At 37.7% G+C, this 27,677-nt stretch overlaps 1 protein-coding gene across 3 annotated transcripts in view; it reads left to right on the top strand.

The window, feature by feature from the left end:
* OSBPL3 (oxysterol binding protein like 3) overlaps window positions 1–27,677 on the top strand; it is an 82,438-nt gene that overhangs the window by 42,622 nt on the left and 12,139 nt on the right. The window contains exons 4-17 of one of the 3 annotated variants that reach the window (XM_066195589.1): window positions 3,533–3,649; window positions 3,848–3,901; window positions 4,117–4,230; window positions 4,992–5,162; window positions 8,781–8,907; window positions 9,735–9,838; window positions 9,983–10,075; window positions 10,673–10,829; window positions 13,228–13,358; window positions 16,070–16,177; window positions 18,972–19,103; window positions 19,817–19,910; window positions 22,801–23,051; window positions 24,856–24,993. In XM_066195589.1, the coding sequence (XP_066051686.1) occupies window positions 3,533–3,649; window positions 3,848–3,901; window positions 4,117–4,230; window positions 4,992–5,162; window positions 8,781–8,907; window positions 9,735–9,838; window positions 9,983–10,075; window positions 10,673–10,829; window positions 13,228–13,358; window positions 16,070–16,177; window positions 18,972–19,103; window positions 19,817–19,910; window positions 22,801–23,051; window positions 24,856–24,993 (1,791 nt within the window). Of the gene's footprint in view, window positions 1–3,532; window positions 3,650–3,847; window positions 3,902–4,116; window positions 4,231–4,991; window positions 5,163–8,780; window positions 8,908–9,734; window positions 9,839–9,982; window positions 10,076–10,672; window positions 10,830–13,227; window positions 13,359–16,069; window positions 16,178–18,971; window positions 19,104–19,816; window positions 19,911–22,800; window positions 23,052–24,855; window positions 24,994–27,677 lie in introns of those variants that run through there. The other 2 variants (XM_066195597.1, XM_066195602.1) reach the window with 2 other exon arrangements.

Genomic DNA, 27,677 nt, shown 5'->3' on the forward strand with positions numbered 1-27,677 from the left:
TAATCTTAAAACACAACCATTCCAGACATCAGACTTATGCTAGAATTGTTAATGCCATTCATCTGAGAGTTTGGGGGTCTTTTTTTGGGGGCGTGTAATTTTTTTCAAGTTAGTGCTGTGTTTTGGGCTATCTCTTTCAGTTCCCTATTGTGGGGTAGGAATAAGCAAAAGGGAGTATAATCTGAATGCTTTCAGAATATCCTTTGTCTCCAATTTGCTCCTCTGCTATTTCAGAGGGATGAGTAGAGATGATAATCGACCAGCCTGATTCATTTGCCTTCATTTTAGAGAGTAAGCAGTTTTCTTTCACTTCTGCAGCTGCTTCCAGGAATAGCCAGCTGATGCTTTTTCCTCATTCAGTGAGGTGTCAAATCTCTCACAAAAGAAAAAAAACCTGGTCAAGGTCTGTAGGGTCTGGGTCGAGCAAATGGATCCAAAACTGGTCACAGCAGCAGTGTTTTTAAAAAACGTGGGAGTTTGTTCAGGTGGGAAAGGTTGGATTCTTCTGGAACGATGTATATGGAAGAGGACCAGATTCTGTTAATGCATCATGGCACCTTGCATGTGTCCAGCACATCCCCAAACCTTTAATTCTGTGAGCTTTTAAGAGGATCCATTTTTAATTCGATTACACTACCTTTATGTACAGCTGACAATTGAAGTGTGATGTTCCCAGGGTAGAGAGATGAGTAGCAGACTTGCCTTCTACCTGAGGTTTGGCAGGCTGTCAAGCCTGCTTGAGGGGAAGCAGTTCTTCCACTTCTGCTTTTCTTCCCATTTTCACACTTTTTATTTGAGAAGGCACATTCTAGGCCACCTTGCTCCCCTGAAGAACTGTGATAAATATGACTTTCCTCCAGGAATGTGAGACACACCTTGTGTCAGTGCTGCAGGAGAGGTCCAGGCAAAGTAGGAGTTGTAATGCAGGGAACATTGTATTCTGTACTAAAAATTTTGATCAAAACCATTAACACTGTGTTTATTCCACATGGGTGTAATTGGCAGAGCTATTTCTCAGCTGATTCCTTTCTCTTCCCCTCATATACCCAGTATCATGAGTCTGTCTCATTTCAGGAGTCCCTTTCTTTCTAGGCTTATCCTTATGGAAAGATGATGGTCTGTGGCAACTCATTGCAGCCTTTTTTGACTACTTAATGGAGCATATAAAAAAGACAGAGAATGATTTTTTAGATAGTGATAGGATGGGGGTGGGATGATCTTAAACTGAAAGAAGGGAGATTTAGATTAGCTGTTAGGAGATTTTTTTTTACTGTGAAAGTTGTGAGACCACTGAAGCAGGTTGCTCAGAGGACTTGTGGATGCCCCAGCCCTGGAAGTGTTCAATGCCAGGTTGAATGGGGCTTTAAACAACCTGGTCTAGTGGAAAGTGTCCCTGCCCATGGCAGAGGAGTTGAAACTAGATGATTTTGTAAGATCCCTTCCAACCAAAATAACCTATGATACTTTAAATCTTCCTTGACTGAGATCAATTTTCTGCTTGTCTCCTGCAGTCAGACCACTCTTCCAATGATACACTGTGTTTATGCTTGATCAGACTGTGAAAACTTGATCTCAAAGCTGGAGATTCCATTAGGTACAACACTAAAATATTGAAAAGGATCTACTGTTCACTGCTACCAGATTAATTCTCAGTGGAAAAGTTATGTGCTTGGGTAGTGCAGTTTAATATATTTTGGCAAGATGAGGGAAACAGCTTGCTTGATATTTGGGCAAAGCAGCTTCTAAGTTCTTCTGGCTACTTTCAAGAAGGAAGAAACAAAACCATAAACGCAACATTTTTCTTAATCTCGCAGCTGTTCCTGTCAGTTCTTGATTAGAATTATATGACAAAATATGTTCCCTCATAAAAATTTTGGTGAGGACAACTGCGCGTTTGACTTGTTTTGTGGTAATACATCTTTGGATGGTCTGCAGGGTGTTGAGGGGCAGGAGCTGCTCAGCCCCACATTTCCAATGCTTGTGGCCTATTTGTGGTGAGTGTTGGGAGACTAAACGCAAAACAGGAAAGCAGAGCAGCTTTGTTCTATTAAGCAGAACAGGTTTGTTCTATTAAATAAGGCACAAGGAAAATGACAGAGAAATAACGGAGTGCCACTAATAGTGTGGTGGAATTCACAGATGCCTGTTCAAAGATGGTTTGCTTGTAATGCCTTATTACACAAGTAATGAGCATGTTACCTGATGTAATTTTTTTCTGGGTTTATAGAGATGAATTTTAAGGATTCTGACGATGGATAAATGAAGACAGCTAGCACATTTGCTGATTTTTTTGTTTAATTTTGTTTAATTTTTCTTTTTAAGTTGTTGTTTGTTTTTGAGGGGGTTTTTTTGCCTTTTTCTGGGTTTTTTTGTTTGTTTGTTTGTTTTTGTTTGTTTTTGTTTTTTTTTTTTTTTTTTTTTTTTTTTTTTTTTTTTTTGTTTTGTTTTGTTTTTTTGGCTTTTTTTTTTTTTTTTTTTGAGCCAGTCAAGTTCTTTTTGGTAATACTTTCCTATGTATCTTACAGGGAGCACCATGAGTACTTACCTACCTAGAATAGTTCTCTTTTCCCTAATGTGCTCCATACTAGTCCTTTTTTGTTATTATACTCTATGTATTAAAGTATTCTTTATCTTTTTCAAATATAAGGGGATGGTACTAGCACATACCATTTCCTGTCAGTTATTTATAATTCAACATCTGCCAAATCCTGGCAATAAAGAATTCATGAGATCTCTGATCTGAAATCTTGAAATTCATGTTACATTGTCATTTGTAGTTGTTCCATAAATAAAAACTATAAAAATACTATGAGATTTAGACTCTTCTCTGTTTTGTTGCTGCAAGGTCTTTCATTTAAGAGTTCCTGGTGACAAAAAAGAGAAATTTACTTTTAATTAGCTTTATCTGGTGAAGGGTGACTTCTGTTTTTCTTGTAGTTTCCATTTATGTCATATTTCTGATTGTACTTGAGTTACTTCCTTGGCTTTTTCATTTGGTTTTTAGTTTAGTTTTATTTAATTTATTTTATTATTTTTACTTTAGGGAGGCTGTAATTTGCACCAAACACAAAACCTTGAGTTACTGAGTATGGACAAAAGAGTTTTGTAGGAAAAAGGTCTTCATTTTTAGTGTCTTATTTTTATTCTTCATAACCTACAAAAGCTATTCTTTTAACAGAAGCTGTTTCTGTCTCTGATGACAGAAAGTTTTTTGCTAAATTGTGACTATGCTATGGTTGTGTACTGTGTATATGTATGTGCAGGAAAAGTTACACATAAATTCTGGCAAGCCAGTGAACGATGGTGTCATAAAAATTGTGTTTTGTTTAGTGGTATTGTTTCTATCAAAATTAAAAAGAACCTTATCTCTTTGATGATACATAACAAAGTGTAAAGATGGATCCTTGGTTATATTTCAACATCAATTGGGTTTTGTCTTTTTTTCTTATAGCCTTCTTCTTCTTGAATCTCTCTTAACAATTCAGTTCTTTGGAAGAAATAAGATCTACATTTGGATTTTCTGTTTAAGCAGGACAGCTGGGAAATTGTAGAAGGACTCCGGGGAGCAATGAATTGTACCCAGGAGCCACAGAAGCAGGAGGGCTGCTTGCTGAAAAAGAGGAAATGGCCTCTGAAAGGCTGGCACAAGGTAGGAAAGGAATGTGTATCTGAAAGCTTGAGTGGGACTTATTCGGTGTGGTTTTGTGACAAAAAGGTTACATAAAAGCAGAGAAAGTGTTCTTCAGAGAAATGGAAGGGGGGAGGATATGTTTGTGCTATTTTTCTGTTTGTGGCTTTTTTTTGGTGTGTTTTGTTTGTTTTTAATTCTCAACATTTCTGTTTACAGAGATACTTCTTTTTGGACAGAGGGATTTTGAAGTATTCTAAATGCCGAGCTGATGTAAGTGATCTGAGACCCTTTAAGGCCATTATAAAGTAATACCACTCTTTTATCCGAAATAACAGTAATTCTCTATTGTTGGCAATGAGAAATAAAGTTTTCAGCAGTTCTGAACGGTAGTTTTAGAGGGGAAGAAATGCTGATTTCAGAAGGTATTATTTATCCTTTTGCTTTCATCTGGAGTGATTATGTTTTTACTTTTTACTTTTTTGCAGATAGAGAGAGGAAAACTTCATGGCTGTATTGATGTTGGACTTTCTGTCATGTCTGTAAAGAAATCAACAAAATGTATAGATTTGGATACAGAGGAGCAGATATACCACCTGAAGGTAGGTCTTCACGATTGTTACAGCCTTGCCCTCAAACTAAAGACATAAGATGTGTTGAGTGGAGCACTTTATTTTTTGACAAGAGGTCTCTTAGCTACGCTAATAACTTCTCAGTCTCATCAGATTAGTTTACACTGAATAACTTGAGAGGTCTAATTGTACTGTTTCGAGGCCCAGAATCAGTAACCCTGTTCTGAACAGAAACTTGAAGATGTCTCATGTTTAGCAATGCTTTTTTCACTTCTTGCACAAGTGCTTTTATTTTTAATACTTGTATCTTCATCCTTGTCTTATCTGTAGGAATTCTTTTCCATAGTCAAGTGTGGGGATTTATACTTGTGGCATAAATTGTTTTAAAATACATCACCAAAATCAAATTTCTATTTGTAATTGGTTAAGCATTAACCTAGCTTTAACTATGGCAACTAAGAAACGACAAGTTAAATGTGAGGGGGTTTATTCAAATTTTAAGGGTTTTTTTAATCTGTAAGTTGCTCTAGTATTGTGTTCTGCATTGGAAGGCATAATTACTAACTGTAATTTCTTTTTTTCATGACTTTATCTTGTGATTAATTTTCTGTCATGACTAAGCTCATAGCTCATACAGTGTGCATTTTGGTAGGAGCATCCTTAGAAAAACATTCCTGATACTTTTCCAGTAAAAGGTCAGCCAGGCTAGCTGTCTAATGAGCACAGAATACCATCATTTCATTGTTAGTTATTTTGAATGTGAATGTCGCCAACCCTGAAATTTTGTGTAGGTGAAGTCTCAGGAGCTGTTTGATGAATGGGTAGCAAAACTTCGCCATCACAGAATGTACCGCCAGAATGAAATCTCCATGTTTCCTCATGACGCCAATAATATTTTCTTCCCTGGGTCTACTACTACGGACTCTGTCCCTGGTTTTTGTGATTCTGCTCCAGGTAGAAAGGTAATAGTTTTTAATTTATAAATAATGAGCTTTCATGAAGAATGAAATGAGTCTAATCTGTGTTCATTAAATAAAGAGCATAATGGAAGTTTGTGGTGGCACTTAAGTTGTGTTCTAAAATGTCAAGAGGAAAATCTATTATTTATTGATTTACACCCAAGCAATTTCCTTTATGATGCTGTTAAATTTTATAGTAGTTTTTCACTATTTTAATCCAGTAAATTGTATTTTCACAGTGAATTTCAAAACTGTATATTGAGTTAAAATCCTCATAATTTTTGGGACATATATCAGTATATATGTATATATTAGTATATATGTGTATATCTATATAGACATATATCAGTCTGATATGTGCTGGTGATTATTAGTCACAGAGGAGTACTCAGCTAGGTTTTTTTTTTCCTTTAGGGTTTTGCTGTATATCCTTTAGCTCATAAACCCTCTCCTCTTTCACATGAATGAAGCTGACTACTTAACTAAGGAGTATATAGGAATTATACAAAAAGCCATCAACTGGGACCATTATTTATATTTTTAACTGAGGCAGAAGCATTATTCAGATCAATCCAAGGGCTGTGCTGTGGGTAGACATGGGGTCTGGGTGGGTCTAGTCAGCAGTGTATTTCTGTTTTGGTAAAGTCTGTGAATTAGTTTCACAAATGACCTGACAGATGCTCAGTCCAACCCCATAAATGGCCTCTTTGCAGTTTCATGGGAGATGGTGTGTGTTCTGTGCCTGAACACAGCCTCTGTGCCTTCAGCTGTCCGTACAGTGACTGGCTGACCTTCACCCAAAGCAGCTTTTCTGCTTCAGTGTAGAATCACTGGTTGCTTTGGAGAATCCAAAAAACCTGTTCTGTGTTACTACAACTGAAATGTAGTAACTATTTCTGTCTCCTAAGCAGCAATGCCCTCCTTCTCCTTCTATCTAAGGCTTTCTTTTCCCTGGTGTAATTACTTTATGATCTGAGTAGGCTTGTTCCCCAACACCCGCAGTTCATCACTTTATCCTGTAGCTGAGCATGAGTTTTAGCCAACGCAGACATGTGTCTGAACAGTTTTTTGCTCGTGGTGGAGAGGGAGGGGATGTGTGTGAGCGGGCAGCTGAAGGAACAATAACTCACCCTGCGGTAACAAGGCCGCTCTGCAGAGAGTTGTCTGCACGCATTGCGCGTGCCAGCAGCTCCCTGGCTCTGACAGCCTGCTCTCCTGAGGCACTGGCTGCAAGGGAATGGCAAATCTCCTGTGGCCATTTAGTTATTTTCTCCTGAAAGACAGCAGGGATAGACATGGGGAAGAATTTCAAGGGCAGAAGTGGAACATTGCAAAATCCATGGTATGATTATGCTGGTGCCCTCAAAAAAACCCCAAAAAACCGAAACCTATGTGACCAGCATATCTAAAATCTATGCTTACTGTGTGGAAACTAGGCATTTCTTCTTTGGCATGAAAGACTTTAATTCAGACTATTAATCCAGATTTGCACTGCAAAGAAGCCCTACTTATTTTCATGTGAAAAATAGAAGGGGATAGTTCTTAAGCTGCAGTTAATCACCTTAGCTGTGCTCAAGCTAAATGGAAGTCTGCCAATTTGCACCAGCCTTAGCTTGGTGTTAGTTGATATCACTCCAGCACTTAGGTTATTTTGAGAAATATATATCAAGTGAAGTTTGAGTTGCATTTTATTTGCTTTTAGCAACACCTGATCGGTTTTCGCATCCTTTTGTTATTGTTGTTGAGAGACAGGTGTAGGTATCAACACATGTTTATGTGGAATTCTTGGATTATAAAGCTTAACTGTGCTGATCCAAAGCAAAACTATGGAAACTGGAGCTACATAAGCTCTTTCTTGCCTGTTTCTTGGCAGTCCCTACTTCCTTCCTTCCTCATGCTCATGGCACTTATATGTATGAGTTCTGGAAAATTAGTTTAAGTGAGACCAATTTCTGAAGAGATAAATGTGGAATTGGTTCACAAAATGCCAATATAATTGCCTATCATTAAATTCAGTTTACTTGTGCTTTTAAAGGTGCTGAGATTATTATTTGGAGATATGTGTGTGTGTATATATATGTCTAAATATATCACCAAAGCTTGTACAGCTTTATGTAGGAATAAGCCAGCTAAGCTGCATTGATTAATTTAAAAACAGGTGTGCTCACTGATGCTTACTGCATTGCATACTGACACAATACTGAATGACATCACATGGATCGTGCATTTTATTTTATTCTGAAACTCGGGTTGGTGGTTATGTTGTAAACTTAAAAAGGCCCAACTAAGAAAGCTGCACCTGACTGAGATGTAATGAAATTTCTTATTAATAGATTTAAAATTAGTACTATGGGAGTTCTGATATAAGGTGAGCAGGAGGTAACAAAGTTTGTAAACTGTATGCTTCAGAGAAGAGCCAAACAAATTAGTCAGCCTTTGTCATAACCAGTAAAATGTCTGTGTAATGGCCCAAGGATGAAACAGTTTAAAACTGATTATTAACGAGATGTTGACAAAGCACGTGATTTGTGCATCTTCCTGACCTGGGTTTTCTTGAAAATGAAAGGTTTAGTGAGATGTACAAATAATTAGGTATTTGAATGACTATTATATGTAGTTACGTCAGAGAAGAAAACAGCATTATAGGCATAATCAACTGGTAATAGTACTGGGTAAAAAGTTCTTTCCATTGGAAACCATTTAATTATACTGCTCAGTTAGCTCTTATGCAGAATTTCCATCACCTCTTGAATCATCTGATGATGGGCACTGCTGAAATTCAACTAAGTGTGAAAATGTTTACTGAGGTGTTGTCAAAGGGTAGTCTTTGCCCAGATAAGGTGTATGGCCATCTCTGTATTAAGGCCTGTCAAGCCAAATCCATGCTGAAGTCATCCAGCCTTGTATAAAATTTTAAGTGACATCTAGTGTCAAAATTTTAAATGTATCTTGCTTTTTTACACTGAAAAATTGCTTTAAAAATGTGTGTTACATCTTAGTGTTAGTTACTTAATGTGTTACTTTTGAGGCTTCTTTGAGAAGCATGGAGGAGGAACAGAACATCTGAATTTGGTTCCCTTCAGATATGGTACTTTAATTGTTTTACAGAATCACAGAATGATTAGGTTAGAAGAGACCTTCAAGATAATTGAGTCCAGCCCACCCCTAACACCTCAACTAAACCATGGCACCAAGTGCCACATCCAGTCTTTTTTTAAACACATCCAGGGATGGTGACTCCACCAGTACTTGATCACTTCTTCCATAAAAAAACCCTTATTCCTAATATCCAATTAACCTTTGTTTCCCTTGGCCCAACTTAAGACTGTGTTGATTTAATTTATGCAGAACCTTGCTCTTCCTCAAAATTTAGTTTTCAGCAAATTTCATTGGTTCTTTGAGTTTTTCTATTGCTTGTGGACAGCAGTTACATTAGTTATCATGGCATTGTGCTCAATGGCTATATACCTAGTCTAGATCATACAATTTTTTCCCCTCCATGTAATTGATGCCGTCAGTCCTTGTCCATGATCATGGTCCTCAACTGTTGGTTGTCAGAATTTGTGCATACAACATTAAAATACGGTGTGTTCATAATTTACTTGTTCTTCTTTGGAACAGGCAGGCAGCTTGACCAAACAGAATTCAACATCAACTGGAGGTAATTTGTCATTTTCTTTTTCAAGTAATGAGTCCAGAATTTCGTCTTGGCTACAGTCTTCTGAAGACATGGAAAAATGCTCAAGAGGTAATGATATTTGAAGAAAATTGAAAGTATCTTAGTATTTCCCCTAGTTTTTCTTAACAATGAGTGTATAATACACTAAGTAGTCATTACCGTTAGAATTTTCTCTGAAACTGGTGGAAGGAAAGAAGTGGTTGTTGATTAAGTGGTTACTCACTTGTTTGCAAAAGAACTGGTAATTTTGGATGTGGGGGTATCAATTGTGGGCAGCTCTTCAAGGAACTCAATGCATTTCAGTACATTTTCTTTTATATGGGAACATCACGTTCAGTAGTAAGATTGGAACATCCTTAGGCTGGCAAAAAGGACGCATCTGAAACCTAGTAACTTAAAAAGCACTAAGTCTTTGTACTTCAAAGTCACCTTCTGCTTTCATACTTTCCTAAGAGCATGAAGATCTTTCTCATGTCGGCAGTGTCTGTGTGATATTTATTTGTTAAATTTCTACTTACCAGTGAGCTTCAACTCTAATGCAGAGGAGCCCTACCTCTAAGTCTGAATGCAGTGTTGATGCCTGTGGCATTGTTACCCTCACCATGAGGAGCTCTGACAAATCTCAAACTGCAGAAATTATCACATTATTCTAATTTTTCTGCATCCAGCTATGAAAAGATGCCATGATCATCATACACACCGTATAGATGCATTTCAATATTTTGAATTTGAACTTGACTATAGGATACAATCATTTTATCCAGCAGTCTAATGCTTTTAGTCAATGAATAACTTAGGCTAGCTGCAATCAAAATACGACTAACTTACAAAGAAAGAAAACTGTCAGTGTGTCTGTTACTTTAGGGCAACTGAAAATATTCTCTTGTTCCAAACAGACCTCTCCAACTGTCACACATATTTACTGGAAATGAACCAGTTGTTACAGAGCATGGATGTTCTTCACAGGACATATTCAGCACCTGCCATAAATGCTATGCAGGTTTGTTGTTTAAAAGCAAAACCAAAAACTATTTTCCCTTACAATTCAAAATAATAACCCCAAATCCTAAAGAATCGAGATGTTTTCTAGTGTTGTTAGATTTATGGCAGTCTCTATTGTTTTTGTCCTGTGTGTTGTTGGAAGGTTGGATCTTTTGAAAGCCCAAAGAAGGAAAAGAGAACACACAGGAGGTGGCGATCCAGAGTTGTTGGGAAAGAGGCTAAAGGAATGTTACAGGTAACTTCAGTCCTTCCTGAGCCCATCTTCCTCCAAACCTTAGTTATTGATCACTTCTTGGCATGACCTGTTAAGGAAATATGAATCCTTTTTAAGCAGCATCCTGTGTTAGCTCATTTTAAGTGGTAATATATCAGACAAAACACAAATGTGTTGTCATTGATATCTGCAGTAGATTCTGTCCTGTTACCTTCTGGACACTGGCCATGTTTTTTACCCATTTTCAGTCTTCTCTAATTTGTTGAGGAGGGTTTATTATGAGTATATAGTTTTGCAAATTCCCTAGATAGTTTTGTGCACATTTGCATCCGGAGGCCATGTGATCAGATACTTAAAAGTGGGGTGAAATAACCTAGCATATGTGACAACTCTCAATGGGCTTGGTTTTTTGAGTTTTGCAATCTCCCATTATGGCACCTTGGGCAAAGTTATATTTCTGGTTTCATTTGCCAGGTGTCATCCATTCAAAGCTTATTGATAATTGACAGTAATTTTTTTCATTTTTGGTGTCTCCAACGTGGAATCCAGGTGGGTACAATAAAACAAAATTTTCTTTACAGTTCATAAAATCATCACAAATGACTATCCTACTTACAGGTGCCTTCAGTATTTTCTGCCCCTATGAGACTGCATGCTTCCAATCCAAACTTATCTACAATAGACTTTGTAGAGGAGAAAAATTACTCTGATGGCTCTGAAACATCATCAGAATTTACTAAAATGCAGGAGGACTTATTTCATGTTGCACATAAAGGTAAATGAAATTGTCTTTTATAAATGATTTTATATCATCCCAGTTTAGATAATGATAGGACTTCTGAGAATGCTTCCTGTTTATTGTTTAGAAAAAGCAGAAAACATCCTTCCTTTAATTTTCGTTGAGGAATTGCAAGTGTTGAGATCTTGAGTCATTTGAAAAAGGTGGCTTAATCACCACTTTTTAGGGTTTTTATTTCATAGTGAACTGCACCTTGGTTTATGTGCTAAAAGCCTAGATTGTTTTATTTGTTATGAAAAGGTAAAATACCTAAAATCAGTTGCTAGAAATACAGCAGACTGTACTCTCTTGTGTTTGCACGCACATTTGTGCATATGGGCACATTTGTCTTTCCATATTCTGTGTGCTTCACTGTAGTTCAGAGTCAAGATTTGTTGGTGATGCAAGGGTTGCTATGGTAGTAACCTATTTTTAGTGAATACAGAAGAGTAAATCATGCAAAGCAGCCAGAGGGGGAGCTTGACTAGAAATATTTCTTCCCTCAAAATCATTTTTCATTAGCAGAGCTTTATTCCATCACCCTCGCACCAGAAACATTTTTATTGTTTAAGTGATCTTGGTGAGGGAGGCACTTAAGCATTTATAGCTGAAAGGCTGTTGGGAGTATTGGCTTTGCCCCCTTTGGCACATGATAATGGTTGATGGTATCAATAAGCATTCCTTGCTTGCTGTTCCCCTTTGGTGCTGATATATCTTGATTCTATTATGTAAGGAATGTATGCAAGTAGTAAATTTCATAAAGCCAATTATAGTCAAAACTGACATATGTTTTCCAAAGGAAGAAAAGAAGTGAGGGTAGGATGCAGTTGGAAAAGTTGCTGTTAAGCAGAGCAAAGAAATCACCTACTCATGATCATCTTACTGGAATTGTCCATGACAGAAATTTTGGATAGATTGATCCACACATTTGAAGGGACAATTAACTTTGTTCCATTGACTGCAGAATCATTTTACTAAGAGGACAAAGAATTTTTCTCCAAAGTTACTTCATAGCACACCCCTTACAAGAAAGAGTAGTGGAGAAAAATCTCGTGGCACCTGTTTGATACGATTTGAATAAAATGTAACATTGGTAGCATAATAGGTAATCTTGAAAAGTAAAGTTAGTATATAACATATTAAATGTCATTGAAGGTCACTGGAGATTCTGGTCATGTTATCTACATAGAAAAGAAAGCCTAACAGAGTAGATTACAGCGGGTATATTTCCCTCGCCACCCTGTGATACTGTTAAAGATGTCTTTGGCTAGTATAAGAATGAGCTTTGGAAATGGTTTGCAGTGTTGGAATATACCTTAATAATTTTTCAGAAGACAAAATTAGGTTACATAACTACTCAGTGAATTTATGAAGATTCAGGTTAACTCACAGTAGATGATTAGGAGAGAGAACTATTGGGAATTTCTTGTTGTTTGCCCTTTTCATGCATCCATGCGCAGATTTTCTATCTTCATTTCCCTGTAAATGGATTAATTTTTTTCATTGGCAAGTCTCATGACTGTATTACAGGGCTTGATTAGGTCCTCAGAACTCCTCTAATACTCCAGTCAGATGAATGTTGAAAACCTACACAGACAAATACTGCTCAAATAATTTCTTATTCCTTGTGGTTAAAGACAAGATGCAATGTCGTAATAGTTAAAAAAAAAATCTAGAAGTGCATTCCCCCTATAAAACCCCCTGTAGTGATTTTAAAACTGCATGATCTGTTGTCTGATTTAAATCTAATGTGCTGGTGATAGTGCCTCAGGAAGGAGCAGAAGTAGCAGCATAACATGCACATCATTCAGGATCTGACCCTTTGAGTCACTAAATCATCTAACAAGCTGAAATTTCTCTGTCACAGAAAGAGAGAACAAAACACGACACCACAGTTGACTTGCTTGTGTGGAAACTACTAACCCTATAGCTGTGGCACAGTGTGTGTTATGGCTGCCCTTTTTTGGATGACTTTTTTTTTCCTATTTGATTTTTTTTCTTTCGTCTCTTCTTCTCCCCCACTGGAATTCATAGAGGAATATGGAGTAGAGTCATGACCATCTGAAGATTCAAGATAATTGGGAAACAAAAGCAAGTGAAGAGCAGATGTGGTTAGTTAGCTTTGTTGCCATCTGTCACAAATAATCAGAGTAATTTTGACTGTGGCTAATATAGTCAACCCAGTAGCCTTCACCATAAACATGTCTCCTACAAAAAAATCTACCCTATAACCTTGATTAATATTACTTGTTTTTAGTAACCCACCCTGGATCTCTCAACCTGAATTCTTTTTTCTGTCACTGTAAATAATGCTTTATTGGAGTTTTATGTAATTGGTGTGTATACAATTGGTAGCAGCTGTTTTTAACTGTCACTTTTTATGAAATGGTTCTAGTTTACTTCACCTTGAGGTCAGCTTTCAGCACCATATCCACAGAGAGAGAAAAGCTGAAGCAAATGCTGGAGTACGATGCATCCTCATCTCCATCTGCACAAATAGTGGGCTTGAAGAATGCCTTAACATCTGTAAGTGACATGCTGAAGCTCACCAAGCTTCATTGTCATCAGATACTACTTTTAAATTTTAGAGTAGTTATTTTCTGTTTCTTCAGTGTCAGCTGTGTGCTAAAATTTGCAGAATTTATTCATAGTAAGTTATTATAGATCATATTTTTCAAAGACTTTGCTAAATGTTAAAGGTATTGTCAAATCATTGTAGTTTGATAGATGGATTGATATAGGTCTGTATTCTAATCTGTATCATTTGAGATGAAGAATCAGAGGGCTGCTCTGTGACCATGAGTCTGCTTTCTTTCTAAACATGCTACTACTCACTTCTGATGGGTTGCAGGTTTCCTTTTCTTTACCTAAACAGCACTCAAATGTTCACTGTATGACTTGGCATAAAATAAAGGTGAGAGTGGCTGAATGCACTCAGCAGTCCCTTCTAATGCACTAAGCTTCACTATGCTGCACCAAGACACTGCAAAGCAAATTCAAGTACAACTTGTTTATATTGACTTCCAATCTCAAATATCTCTCAGTCCTCTAAAAGCAGCAATGGAGCTGTTAGGGCAGAGTTCTAAATGACAAAAGATTGCTCTTTAAAAAGGTGGGGGTTTGGTTGCTGTGCTTTATGTAATTGGTTGAGACCGGAACTTTTCTGGTTGTGTTTAAGAATGTCAACCAAACTGATCTGATTCCAGAGCAATGAGGGTAATCATTAGCATGGCTTTAAAATTTTAGTGTTTATTGCGGACACCACATCAGAGGCAGGGGAGATTCTCTGGGACTGATCAATGTGATGTAGATCATCTTAGAATTATTTCACTATGAAAACTTCCCTTTGCTTTATAAAAGCTGCATGTGATTATAGTTTTTAAGTGTATGACATGCCTCTGCCTGGACCTATAGAGGCTATGATATCTCCACAGTATTTAGAGAAAGTTGAAGCCTGTTTCATACCTGTACTTGTTCACGTGCACTTCTTTGTTTTTGGCTTTCAGATGTTCCACTTCTGATATCTGAATATTCTGATATCTGACTTTTATTCTTCCAGTGTTATTTGTCTACCATTTTATATCTGAAAATCAATTGTAAGATTGTTCAACTCAGTGAACACTCAGCTTAGCATGAATTATTTTGTTTTCTGGGCATTGAAATTCGGTTGTCCATCTTTGTCTTGTACATGTCCTTTAAAAATAATTCCTTTTGGTCTTATCTGATGCCTAATTAGTCTTGTAGCCCATCCAGAAGTCATCTGTGAACCTTGGCTGTTTCAGCAAGGGCTAAGGGCTCTTCTTAATCTGCAGATCTGTAATGTTGTGATGCCAATAGAAATTTTCTCACCCTGTACAGCAGAGATCCTGTAGGAGAATGGAATGAGCTTCCTTCAAAGTAATTTGGAAGCATGGATATGATAAGCTTGACATATTTTTTAGACTTCCTTGCAAGAGAGAGTCTTGTGTTAGTGACTTTGCCTTAGTGTGTATTGTTGTTCATTTTAGTTTGTTTTCTGCACAGGAGGAGCAAAAAAAACACAGGTTAAAAGCTATCAAATATAAGTCTGTTTTGCTCCTGTCAACCTGGCAGTGGAATAAAAATGGACAGATTTAAAGTGGATAAACCACCACAAAACTAGCATATTTCTAGCCTCTATTTCTCCCTCATTTAGATAGTATCCTTGACCTCCATGCATTCTAAAAAAAGGAAATACAGAATGGGAAAAGATGCAATATTTCTGGTTTAGGAGGGAGGAAAAAGACAGCAGGAAGAAGAAAACATTTTGTAGCAAATAATTTAAATGGGAATATGCTGTTACGGGAGAATTATTTTGCACTTGCCTGCTGAGGATTTAACACAGTGCTGAGCATTTGACACAGTAGGGATATGTATACCTTTATGGCAAATTCAGACCACATATAGGTAAAGCCAGAAACAAATTTTCATCACATTGAGCTTACTGTCTTTGCTGCACCCAAGAGAATTTTCAACACAAATTACTGCCAAAAGCAGAAGCATTTGTGGGATAAAGCGGATGTGTAAACAGCAGGGTTCTCCACATCCTGATATTGATTCAGATCACTAAAATGGGATGTAAGCCTTCAATATTGTTCCAAAATTAGTAAAACAATCTTTTGTTTCAGAGATATCTTCATTGCAGGGTTGGGCTTTCTTCCTACAAGTCTACTCTAATTGACATCTGTCTATCAGATGCACCCAGAATAAGTAAATAACATGTAACAAACACGACTTTTCAGTAGAGGCTTTTTATTCTGAGCATCATCAGTATAATCTGATAGGACATAAATTGTACCTGTTATGTGTGTGAATTTATGTCTTATTTCTCTGTCATTGGAAGGCAAAGGAAACTGCCAGTATGGAAAAATCAAATGGTTTTGGATGTGGCAAGAACTAACGTTGAGAGAGGCTATGTTGGAGATGGGGGTAAAGGAAGGGAGCTTGAAAAGAAAAATATTCCTGCCATCTTTAACTTTTTTCCTCCACTTATGTCTCTGTTTCCTCATGCTGGGAAAAAACAGTTTTAATCTGAGAGATAAGGAGTAAGGTTTGAAGCATTTATGATAAATGATTTGCTGAACCAGTAAAAGAAATGATTTGGTGGTGGTGTTTTATACTGCACTTTAAATAGTCTTTGCCCCTTTTTATACAATAAAGCCACGTTCGAGTTAGTTGAGAGAACTTTATATCCCCAATATTTTTGTTAAATATTCCAGGCAATAGCACAAAACACAGATCTTAAAGACCGGTTACGCAGAATACATGCCGAATCTAAGATCATTGATTCAGCATCTAATGCAAAAGCAAGCCCTGATTTGGTGAAGGTGGGTATGGATTTCCTCTTTCAGTGATGTCCATTCCTCCAGCCCCTACATCTAGACAGTGCTGCAGTGCTGCCTCTTGTCCTGTTCTCCGTGTCTCCCCTGTGGTGTGGTGTGTTAGCCAAGCCAGTCTGCTTTCCTGGTTGTGAGTCATTTCTGATGATGCATTGTGTGATATTTGATTTCAAAGACTTTCCCTGTGAGCGAGTCTCCTGACCACATCTTTTATTGCTTTTTGCTACTGGTTCCTGGTGTTCTCCCTCGCCTCCTGCTTGCTTCTCATTCAGCATGTACAGAGCTGCCACCTTGTCACCCTCGCGCCACTTGTTTCTCTTGCCCTTCTAGTCCCTTGTTAAATTCTGCAGATCTTTTGTCACCCATCTAAGTGCTGTTAGCCCAGAATGTTGGCTACCAGTGTGGCTCATGTAAGGTTTAGAACAATTTTCAGGCATTTCCATGAAAGGATCAAAGTTAATGGGACATACAAGAGCCCTTTCAGCCATTTAGTCTTCTTTGTGTGAAGCCAGGGAGTTTTCTAGATCAAGTTAGCCAGAGATTCCACTGATGTTCAGATAGTTTTTTGGCTCACTGCAGAATGCATGTGAATGTGGTGTAATTATAGGTCATAAGATGTAGGTATTAATGGTGTTAGTGAGGGAAGCCAGAAGTGTATTATTTTTGATGGATTTTCCTAAATGTTAAGTCATATAGAAACCTCTGTTGTGCTTGTAGTATAAATCTTTCATTAGAACTTGAGTGGATATAACGCTGGGGCTTTTATGTAACTAATTATTTCCTTTTATTTTTAAAGACAGTTTAGTCATTCTAGAACAGATTCCATCTGTTCACTTCTGGTTCAGTTCTGTTTTAGTGGAGCTGTGTTTTGGTCATATTTAGCTGTTCAGTTTTGGGGTTTCTTTCCTTTAGGTAGTTGATCATTCTATTGCCTTTTGCTTTAAAACCCACAAGAATTTGAACAGCACCCAAACCATTATTCAGAAAAGCATTAAGGCATTGTTATGTAGTTTCAGGAGTTACTTTCTTTTTTAGTCGAGGTCCTTGCAATGACAATGCGTTATTTCTGAAACTTGTGCTATGTGCTATACATGCACAAAGAGACACACATGACAAAAATAGCTTTCAGAAGGTCCTTTGGAGGTTGCATTTACAAATTCCCTCTGGCATGGCTTGGGATGGAACTTAAGGATGAAATCACTTATACTGAAGAAGCTTCATTTTAAGACTGTCTGAGGATTGTGATACAGTAGTGCTACTTTGAGGAAGACAGGGCCACTGCACCAAACTTGTCACTAAATGATACATTGGGTGCTGTGATACACCTGTGAAAATTGAAGCAGTATAAAACAGTATCTCAAGCCTTTGCATAAGGGAAAAGTTTCATTTGTCTATTGGGTAATTTAATTGTAGTTCATGATGCCGAAGTGGGAATATGGAACAAGAAAAACTGAAGCTTATATGTTAGATATTAAAACCTGATGTTCTTTTATGAGTCTTTCCTGCTCACTTTCCTTCTCAGATTCAAAATAGTGCTGGAAACAATCCCAGTAGCAATGCTTATGTGTGTAAGGTATTTTTCTTTTACTTGTAGGCTAGTGTAACTGTCTTCCTCCAGCAGGGACAATGCTGAGGTTCTCTTTTATCCCTGCTGTAAAAGGAGGGTTTTTTCAAGTTTTTTGTATAGCAGTTTGTTTTGTTTCCATGTCACCATTATCAGCATGTATCAAGTGACATTCCATATGACAGCAAAACCTACCAACAGGAAAGCTTTGAAAGAAGGTTTGTCAGCTTGATTGTGGGCTTGTCAGACTGTTTATTATTGTTCTGAAAATAAAATACTACAATTCCTGCAGAATTATGATAGGCAAGTCATGGTTATAAGCCTAGTAAAGCTTATATGCAGAAAATCTTGAGAGCAGCTAATACACTCCTTTGGGGCAGCATAGCTCATGTCCTTTGCCTTTGTGGAGTTATCCAGAAAAGCAGTAGCACACAAGCTTCTCCAACTTTTTTACTGCCACTACAGAATGAGAAGTCTCACTGGTCCCCCCACCTTTGCCAGGCCATCCAATGGAGCTCTGTTTACACCAAAGATCTGCAGAGCTTCCATGGGAGGGGCTGTCAAGATCTCTGTGGCAGTCAAATGTGCCTCCAGCAGCAAAAGCAATTTCGGTTACATGGCTTTAATAATATGTTGGTTTTGGGTAACGTGGAGATATCTCAGGTGTGGATATGAAGGAATGGTTTCCAAAGCACAGCATAGTAAAATAGCGAAGAAAAAGAGGTAGGAAAACATACTACTATAAAGAAAGCAACTTTACCCCTCTGAATTTTTTAGACTACTCTATGGCAGGCTTTGCGTTAAGCAGAACTTGAGGAGGAAAAGATTAATTAATTTGCTGAGAGCAGAAAGGAATGTGAATCTAGGATGCAATATAAAGAGATGGGAGTTTTATTCTTTTGTGGGCATTTTGGCAATACACTTGGATATATCTGGCTAAATCATATAAATAGCAAAGTATTTTTATATGCAGCACCTTAGGTGATTTACTCAATATGCATTGCTTTATTTTCCTTCTTTTTCTCCTCTTTAGTCTGTTTCACTTTGGTTTTAAATTCCACCTTGAAACATGTGCTATATTTCACATTAATTGAAGAGGAACATGTGCAGTCTTCTTCCAATGTTTTACACCCCTTCAAGTTAGGAGACTGTGGAATTGCATGTATGCATGTTGTTTGTGGTACTTGCCCACTCAAAACTTTCTTTTCTTTTAAACAGGAAAATTCAAGAGAAGGCAGAGGTCTGGTTCACCAGGTCTCCAATGAAAGCAGACTGTCTATCGCTGACTCTCTCACTGAATTTTTTGATGCACAGGAAGTCCTACTGTCTGCTAGTTCTTCAGAAAATGAGGTCTGAGCAAGAAGATTGACATCATTCAGATGTATTTTCTTATCTGCTTATTGACATGCAATCTTTCATAGTGCTGACTGTACATCAGAAGACTGCCAGAAAATACAAATTTTCAAAACATTTAGAAATTAATATGTCATTTATATTCATTTTTTTTTGTCATTGTCTCTTCACTGTGAAGGGTAGCAATTATCATGAAGAAGTCATAAGACTTCTTCAAATACAAAATACACAGTGAGGGAGATGGCAATTAAGTAACTCATATGCAGATAGTGGATTGTAGTCTGCCTTGAGCCATTATACAGGTGCCCAGGGAATTGCATCACAAAAATACTTATTCATACCTGTCCTTGTGGTTACTGTAGGTACCTTGAGGCTGATGTCATGCATATTGAAGTTTATTAGATCATGGTTTCCCCTCTTGGGCTCCATAAAAACCTTGGCTTTTAATATGAGGAAAGCCTTCTTAGTTGTGAAGCCAAGGAGAGGTAGCATGTCTCCACTCAAGTTAAAATTTCAATTATAGCAATCTCTCCCAAACTCAATTGTGTCTTCTTAGGACCTTCTAGTACTTTTCTATAGTACCGAAACACAACTTAAATGATTGAATTATATTAAAACAATAATTGCAGCTGAAAGTAATAATTTCCACATGCATTTGGGGGTTATTTTAATGAGTGAGGTATCTTGCTTTTTCCCCACCCCACACTCAGGTGTCAGATGATGACTCATATGTAAGTGATATCAGTGATAATGTCTCAGAAGATAACCTAAGCAATGACATGGAGAACGAAAGACAAACTTTAGGTAAGTTCAGTGGATTTTTTATGCCATGTTTTGAGAATTTTGTTTCTGTTTGTTTGGGTTATTTTTTTCTTCTCTTACTAAATAATTAGATATTATGGGATTTGAGATGTAAAAAGGCTGTGGTTTTATTCATATAGACTCAGATTGGTTTGGAACAGCAGATTCTGGTTAATCTGTTTATCTGGGCACTGTTGATTAAGCAGGATGGTAGTTCTGTATCAGTGGGGAAACACCTCTTTTCTTGGCTTCTTTGATGCAACTCCCGCTTCCTCTCAGTTTCTCATGGCCACAGGATTTTTCAAAAAAGTAAGGCCCAGCTGCTTTCATTTTTTCCAAAATTTTTTTCCTTGTCACACTGTTTTTCAGTCTGCATTTTAGCAACTGTATTCAGAAGTCCTGTTGTTTTAGCAGAACTCAGTGTTTAAAGCAGCATGAGAATAATTATTCACTGGCAGCTCTGGTGCACGACCATAAGAATTTCTTTCTTGCCTGTATTAATCATGATAGTCTTGTTAGTACATACGCTAATTTGTCCTTCTAATAGAATGAGACTCAAAAAAAGAATTGGTCATTACAACCTAGTTGGCTTTGCGCCTTCAACTCATTTCAGCTAACCATGATGTTCTTCCCAGTCTAACAATCTATTTTTATTTACAAAAATGCTCTTTCATATCTTAAAGGAAAACATTAAAAATTCTTCATTTTGAACAGTTACAGAACATATATAATTTTATCTCATGATCTGCACCTTACAAAGCTGTATTAATGTGGCAGTTCATCTTTCTCTAACAAAGACTGCCACTGAAGCTCTTCAGTATAAGAAGCAACCTCTGCATGTTTCTGGTACCTGCTATTTCTGTGCTTTGGGCAGCCTGCCACTGCCATTAATAGAAAACTAGATGTCTTTTTCCTACAGGGCTTTAGCTGCACCATAAATTGTGGGATTATGACAAAATCCTCTGGCCACTGTAATGTAGAAGGTCAGATCAGATGTTGATAATGGTCCACTTTGGCCTCGAAAGTCATTGACTCTAACTGGATGTCAGATGTCTAAACCTCCTTTGGCATTCATCCTGTCTGTCACAGCTCTTACAAACCAGAACTGCCTGGGCCTTTCTGTGTTGGAGACTAGGCAAACTTCACTGTTTAGAAAATTTGGCATTTGAGTATTGAAATTCTTGCTCTACTCTGTTTTTTTTTCAGTAGCTTACCTCAATTAATGGACTCATCCAGAATATGTAAATTAATCAATTGATATTCAGTTTTTAATCAGAAGCTGTAAAAAAACATAGCCAAATCCCATTGCTAGGAATTCTTTTAAACAAGGATAAGTTTTTAGCATTTACCTCATTCCTGAGGTATCTAAGGGAACATCCTTCTTTTTGGCCTCTTCTGGTATTAAATAAATTCTTCCAATAAGGAAGTATAGAAGTCAGTTCCTTAACTCTCAACAGTATAATTGTTACAGGTAGATTTTTTGACTCATAGTGCCCATGCCATTTTTAAGCAGAAAGAAAGATACAGGCAAGGGACTGCAAATAGTTCACCTGACCTTGTTAGAGTAACTCAGTCATATGAGGTATTGGGACTTCTAGTTTGCCAGTGGCAGGAAAGGAGGAAACTCCTTCCTCAAAACTCTGAGGCTACTGATTACCCTTTAAAAGCTCCATGTGAGGCATGGGCTGGGAGGCATGGCAGGCATGGAGAAGTTTGTCCTTGTGGTCACCCTCACTGCTGATACCGTACTTATGTCAGTGGCAGAGAAGAGGAAGTACTGGTTAAGTGCTTTAAGGGCAGGGATTCTTCAGGCATGTGTAGCACAGAAGGAGATGTACTGCCCAGTGTGGGTTTAGTTCCTTCAAGACAGACCTGTGTGAAGAAAGCCAGAAAAGGACAGGGGTTGACAGACTGGGGCTGTGCCTGAATGTCTCCAAATAGTAACTGATCCTAAGGCAGGAGCTTCCTAGATGCTCCTGAGGGTGTGGAAAGATAAAATATGTTCTTCTAGTGGCAAACACATTCCTCCCTGAAACAAAAGTGATGTATTGCTAAGCAATAGAATCACTTCAGACTAGTGCCTGTTGCGGAAGCTTGTAGCTCTGTTTGGATTTTGCTACAAATCCTGTCATGGCACACTTAGAACTATTTATCCTGTTCTGATTGCTTTGATACAGCAACACAGACTTCAGATGTTCATGTCAAGGACTCTTGACTTGAGGTTTGTTTTTTTATCTTCAGCAAACCCGTAGCTCTACAGTTGCTTCAGCTTTTCCATCCTTAAAACACGTCAGTTCTCCATCAATGTATGGGCGTATCTCAAAGTAACATCACTAAGTTTAAGTGCTATGGGGAGCAAAGTGGAGAAGCCTGAATGTAAATTCGTGGTACAGTAAATTTCCCTGGTAGGAGTATGCAAAGAAGCAGGAAAAGATCAGTAGGAGTAGTTATTATCCTTGCATCTGTAAGTTACATCTCGCCTTCTGAGAAGTGTCAACTTAATTGAAGCTCTGTCAAGGAAGGAGGTTTTATATCCCCTAAACAGATAGGAATCCATCTCTGTTACAAATAAAATAGTTATAATATTTACTTCTTGAAATTCAGTGTAAAGTCGGAGCCTTTTCTTACAGACTCTAAGGGAAAAAAAAGGTCATTTTTATGCATCTCTTGTACTTGGCATTTTTACTTGGTTAATGTACGTAAAATGTTACTCTTAATTCTGTCATTTTTATAACAGGCTATCTTCAAACCACAAGTGGAATACTTAAATGCATCGTGGGTGGAAGGAAGTTTTGACAGAAGAAAAGATGGTTGCATTTTAATGCATGTTTGCAAAGGGGATGAAACTAAGAAAATGTGAATTTAATTGTTCTGCCACTTCCTTTCTTTTCAGATTGTATTTCTGAAAGCGGAATTGGATGCAATTCTAAACGGAGAACGTGTTTACCAGCTCCATGTCCTAACACAAGTAACATCAGCCTATGGAATATCCTGAGGAATAACATAGGCAAGGATCTCTCCAAAGTGGCCATGCCCGTTGAGTTAAATGAGCCACTAAACACCCTGCAGCGCCTCTGCGAGGAGCTGGAGTACAGCGAGCTCCTGGATAAAGCAGCGCACACACCAAACCCCTTTGAGAGGATGGTAAACGCCTTTTTCCAAATACTTAGGGACAGCCAATAGAATTAGGATAGAGTAAACATGAAAGCAATGCTGAAGAAATGAGGATGTTCTAGTCCGTTGTTTTGTTTCTCTCAGCTGAGAGGCAAACTCTCCAAATGTGTCTGTACATACTCACATAGCCACTGTTTTTGACATTTCTGCTCCATTTCTGTTGTTGTTTCTCTTTCCCCAAGTGCCTTGCTGTTCTGCAAGTTTAAGGAAAAAGGGAGCTTAGTTCTATTTTGCAGTTCTTGCTCGCTAATATTAAAAATTTACAGCAAAAAGGGAGGAGGGGATTGAATTTAGTTCCCTCTCAAAAAGGAAAGCTACAATAGATCTTTTTCAAGGGTGTCTGATCTGGTGTCTGTTCATAGAGATGCTGGATCTTCCAGCCCTACATGACTGTGATGTCTCTGTATTAACTAAATGAGCTCCATGCTTTTTATTAACTGCTTTTCTGAAGTTTTTGTGTTTATCCAAAATGTTCAGGATCTCAAAACCAGAGGCTGTATGCTGGGTACAATAATGATGTCGTTCTCCGCCAGTGCAGAACCCTGAATTCTGCATTTGGCAAAAGAACAAGAGAGAAATGCATTTCAGTTGTTCTGCTTCCAGGTGTACAAGAGCTACTTAATATGCAAGCCCATAAATAAAGGATTAGAAGCTCCCTAAATTCTCTTAAATGGAAGAAACAGATTTTCCCATAAACTGAATTAAGCCTTTTCAACTCAATATATCTTATCTCAAAATGAAGTTATTAGTGAGAGTAAGTAGTCATGTTATAAATACTGCTTGAAAAATCTCTTTCCTCATTCTGACGCTTTCAGGGGTTACAATTTAGGGCCTGTTCCCAGGGTGTGGTCATTCACTGGGGATTTCAGCCCATGGCTTTTTTTGTTCTCTTGAGAACATATGCTAAAGGGAAAAGGAAATGAGCAGTAGTTGTTCAAAAGGGAGGGAAAAGAAGCCTTTTACCTCCTTCCCACATCCAAGCATCTGGAAATTACCTCAGACTGGTGCATTCTTTGCCTTTGAGAAATTCCTGAAGCAAAATTTAATACTAGCTGTTGCATAATAATTGCAGTAGTTCATAAGAGAGCCTATCCTCAGTGGGTTTGTTTTCTGAAACTGCGAAAAGAGAGTATCTGCACTTTCACAAGGTGAGGAAAAGGGAATGAAAAGAGGAAAAAAGTGTTACAAAAGAGACTTGAATCAAACAACCCTGAATTCTAATTGCTCATATTGTGCTTGAGTTGACTGCAAAAATTTGGAAGGTGTGTCAGTCATGATCAACAGTTTCATGATTAGGTAATAGCACCCAGTAGATAAAAAATAATTTAAGTCAAACAGCATTAACAATAGCAAAATTGGTGGAAACTTACCCAATACTTCCTGTGTCATATTTAAAGAAAGGATAGTTGGTACATTTATGGAGTCACAGATATAACTATAAAAACCAGTTATTATACAAAATTTAACAGTGGGTTTTAAGGTTACTTCTTTGAACTGTGTTGTAGAATGCTAAACTGTTTCAAACATTTTTCAGAAATGTTGTTTTCAATTGATGGAATTTGCAGTATCTGACCCTAATAATTCTATCCCTGACCTATTGAATGACTCTGAAAATTGAATAATCCTCTAACGTGTGAACTGGGGCTTTGCTTGCAGGAGGTGCACATGTTTGTAGTCTGCAAGTGCAAGGAAAAATACAGAATCAGGATAAAGCTTGCTTTTATTTTTTTTGTCTGTTGTAAATTAATCTAAGTCCCAAATATGTACTTCGCAGGTATACATAGCTGCCTTTGCAGTCTCTGCCTATGCATCCAGTTACTACCGAGCTGGAAGTAAGCCATTTAATCCTGTGCTTGGAGAAACCTATGAATGTATTCGTGAAGATAAGGGTTTCCAGTTCTTTGCAGAACAGGTATTGTATGCTGCAACCCTTAGAATTGCCACTCAATACACTGCTGAATTCTAAACGTGTGGCTGGAATCCTCTAGAATTAAAAGCAAAATACAAGATTACCTGATCCCAGCAAAGCCCAAGGAACCTTGCTGAATTATAAACAAAGGGAATTGGTTTTTGAGGAAACTCTGCTAAGTCTGGCATGGAACATCACAACCAGCAGCTGACACTCGAGGAGCAAAGGCTGGCGTGCTGCCTGCTCCAGTAACAAGATAACTTGGTTAAGAAGAGTGCAATTCTCCATACTGAAATCTGATCACAACTGCAACAAAAGTTTACACTCTTGTTGTTTTCTTTTGTGTGTGATCATTAAAAAAACTACATTTTCAGCTGTTTAATAACAGCTGTCTTCTTTTATAACAAATGTATCCCTTGTGTGAGTCAATCAACCAGAAGTATTTACAATGGCACCAAGACTATTTCTGCTTCCTGTCCAAATGCTTAGTAGGTGAAGCCTTTCAAATCTGCTACCACAGCTGAGTAGGTGAAGGATGTACACAGCACATCATGGTCTTAGTGTTTATGGAGATAATTCCCCAGTAGGAGAATAATTATTAAGTATGGGTGAAAAATACTGAATTTAAACCAGCCAAGCTACCAAAATTGCTGAACTTGAAGTGTATGTTAAAAAGAGATAAAACTCAAATACTGGGTGCCTAGCAACGTGAGATGACTGAAAGCTGTCCTATTCTGTCTAGACATAACAAAAAAAAAATACAAAAAGTGCAAATGGGCAAAGGTGTGCAACCTAGAAATTTGATAAGAGAAAGACTTCTAAGAGGCTTCCTTTAGGAAATGAAGAGTGCTTTTGACCGGCTGTGACGGTACAACATTTTGCACATTATGTTTTAGAACTGACAAAAAGGAATGTTATATGATCTCTCCTTAGTCTCAGGAAATGTCACAGGCAAGAGTAAAAATAAGGAGGGGAAAAAAATCCAACAAAAAGTAATACAGTCAAGGCAAGAATAAATTTAAAGTTCATGTATCCGGTTCATCACTATGCTACACCAGTACTAAGATGATGTGTGTAGAGCACTGTAAGTACCAGCACAGCATCAAATTTGAGTAACAAAGGGGTGAATAAAGGTTAGTACTGAGTTTAATGTTACACTGAATTAAAGGAAGATATTTTCACTTGAATATTGGGTAAACCAGTACAAAGGCTAGTTTTTATAAAGATGAATTTTACTACGTGAGTGGGCTTGTGCCATTAACAACTGTTGTTCTAATACAAGTAAGAAGTTAAGTGATGTGAGTTTATGGAGTGGTAAGAATATGGGTTGGAGAAGTATTAGGAACAGAGGCCAGTATAGGAGGAAAGAAATTTAATGCAGCAAGCATTAAATATTTCTCTTTGCATCAGGAACAGTGGCTTATTGCTTGCACAAGCATTTTGATGCTTACTCCAGATACCTTGTTAGTGCAGGCAGAATGTAATTCATGGGCTAGACTGGCAGAAGATACAAAATTAAAAAGATCCTGTTTGATCACTAGACTGAGTTTAGAATAACTCCTGTCAGCACCACGACCTTACTCTGGAATTATAACAGTTTAAGTGAGAGCTAAATTTAACCCATGTATTATAGTGACATTTGGGGTTAATCTGGGTACAGTATGTAAGAGAGAGAGAGTGTTGCTCTTGCTGGATTAGGCCATAGCTGAGAGTAATTAGTACCTTTTTTTTTTTTTCAAGTACAAGATGTTCAATAAACAACTGGATGCCTGTGGAAAAAAAAATGCTCAGTAAGAGATCTGTGAAATGAGTAACAAAAAAAAGTAAAAGTTGATTTGAGCCACATAGATGGTTAAGAAATTAAATTCATGGTGAAAAATAGCAATTTGACTTGCAAATAAAGTTGCCCAAGGAACAGCAGGTGTTATGCATGTAAGAGCTGGTCCTGGTCAGTTGTTAGTTTTGTTCACCCAGAAGGGAGAATTCAAGTCAAGAAGGAGTGGCTGCTTTCACTTTGTGCTTTTTTTATTTACTGTTGCATTTTAATAGTCTGAATTGGTTTTTTGCTCACAGTCCTTGCTTTGCTAGTTTGGTGGTTGCCCTAATTCATGCACATGCTATTGCCCAAAGCTGATGAAATGCAGTGCATGTGGTTAGAGTTTCACACTTGGAACACCTGGGGTGTCACTGCTGCGGTAGTAGGGATTGCTGGATGGAATTTCCTGGCTTGATGTCTTCACCCCTGGCCCACTTAGAGATGCTGATCACTATCTTCTCCCTCATACTCAGGGTTTTGTGGTTATTTACTGCACAGAAGCGTTTGGCCCTTTGTTATGTTTTTGGTTTTTTTTGGTTTTGTGAAACTTTTTGTCTGTGTACTCTAAGTGTGGTTTTTGTTAATCTGTTAAGAGGTCCTAAGGGTAAATTTAATTATCACCTTAGTGACAAAGTACAAAGTATGTAGCGAGATTTTCACTTGAACAAAATTTCAGGCCTTTTAAAATAAGTGTTTCCCATTTCTTTCAAGGTTTCTTAGGTCTGAGAACGTTTATTAATCTCACTGCCTCCCCCTTCAGGACACAACTGCAAAGGGCAAACTAATGTTCAAATTGTAAATGCCATATGGGAATGAAGGAGAAAACAAAATAAAAGAAGCCAAACCAAAATGACTGTTCAAGTGTTCATAT

The sequence above is a fragment of the Chamaea fasciata genome, unplaced genomic scaffold (assembly GCF_029207755.1).
Source record: "Chamaea fasciata isolate MVZ Bird 193981 ecotype frontalis unplaced genomic scaffold, bChaFas1.0.hap1 SCAF_1, whole genome shotgun sequence".
Classification (NCBI taxonomy): domain Eukaryota; kingdom Metazoa; phylum Chordata; class Aves; order Passeriformes; family Sylviidae; genus Chamaea; species Chamaea fasciata.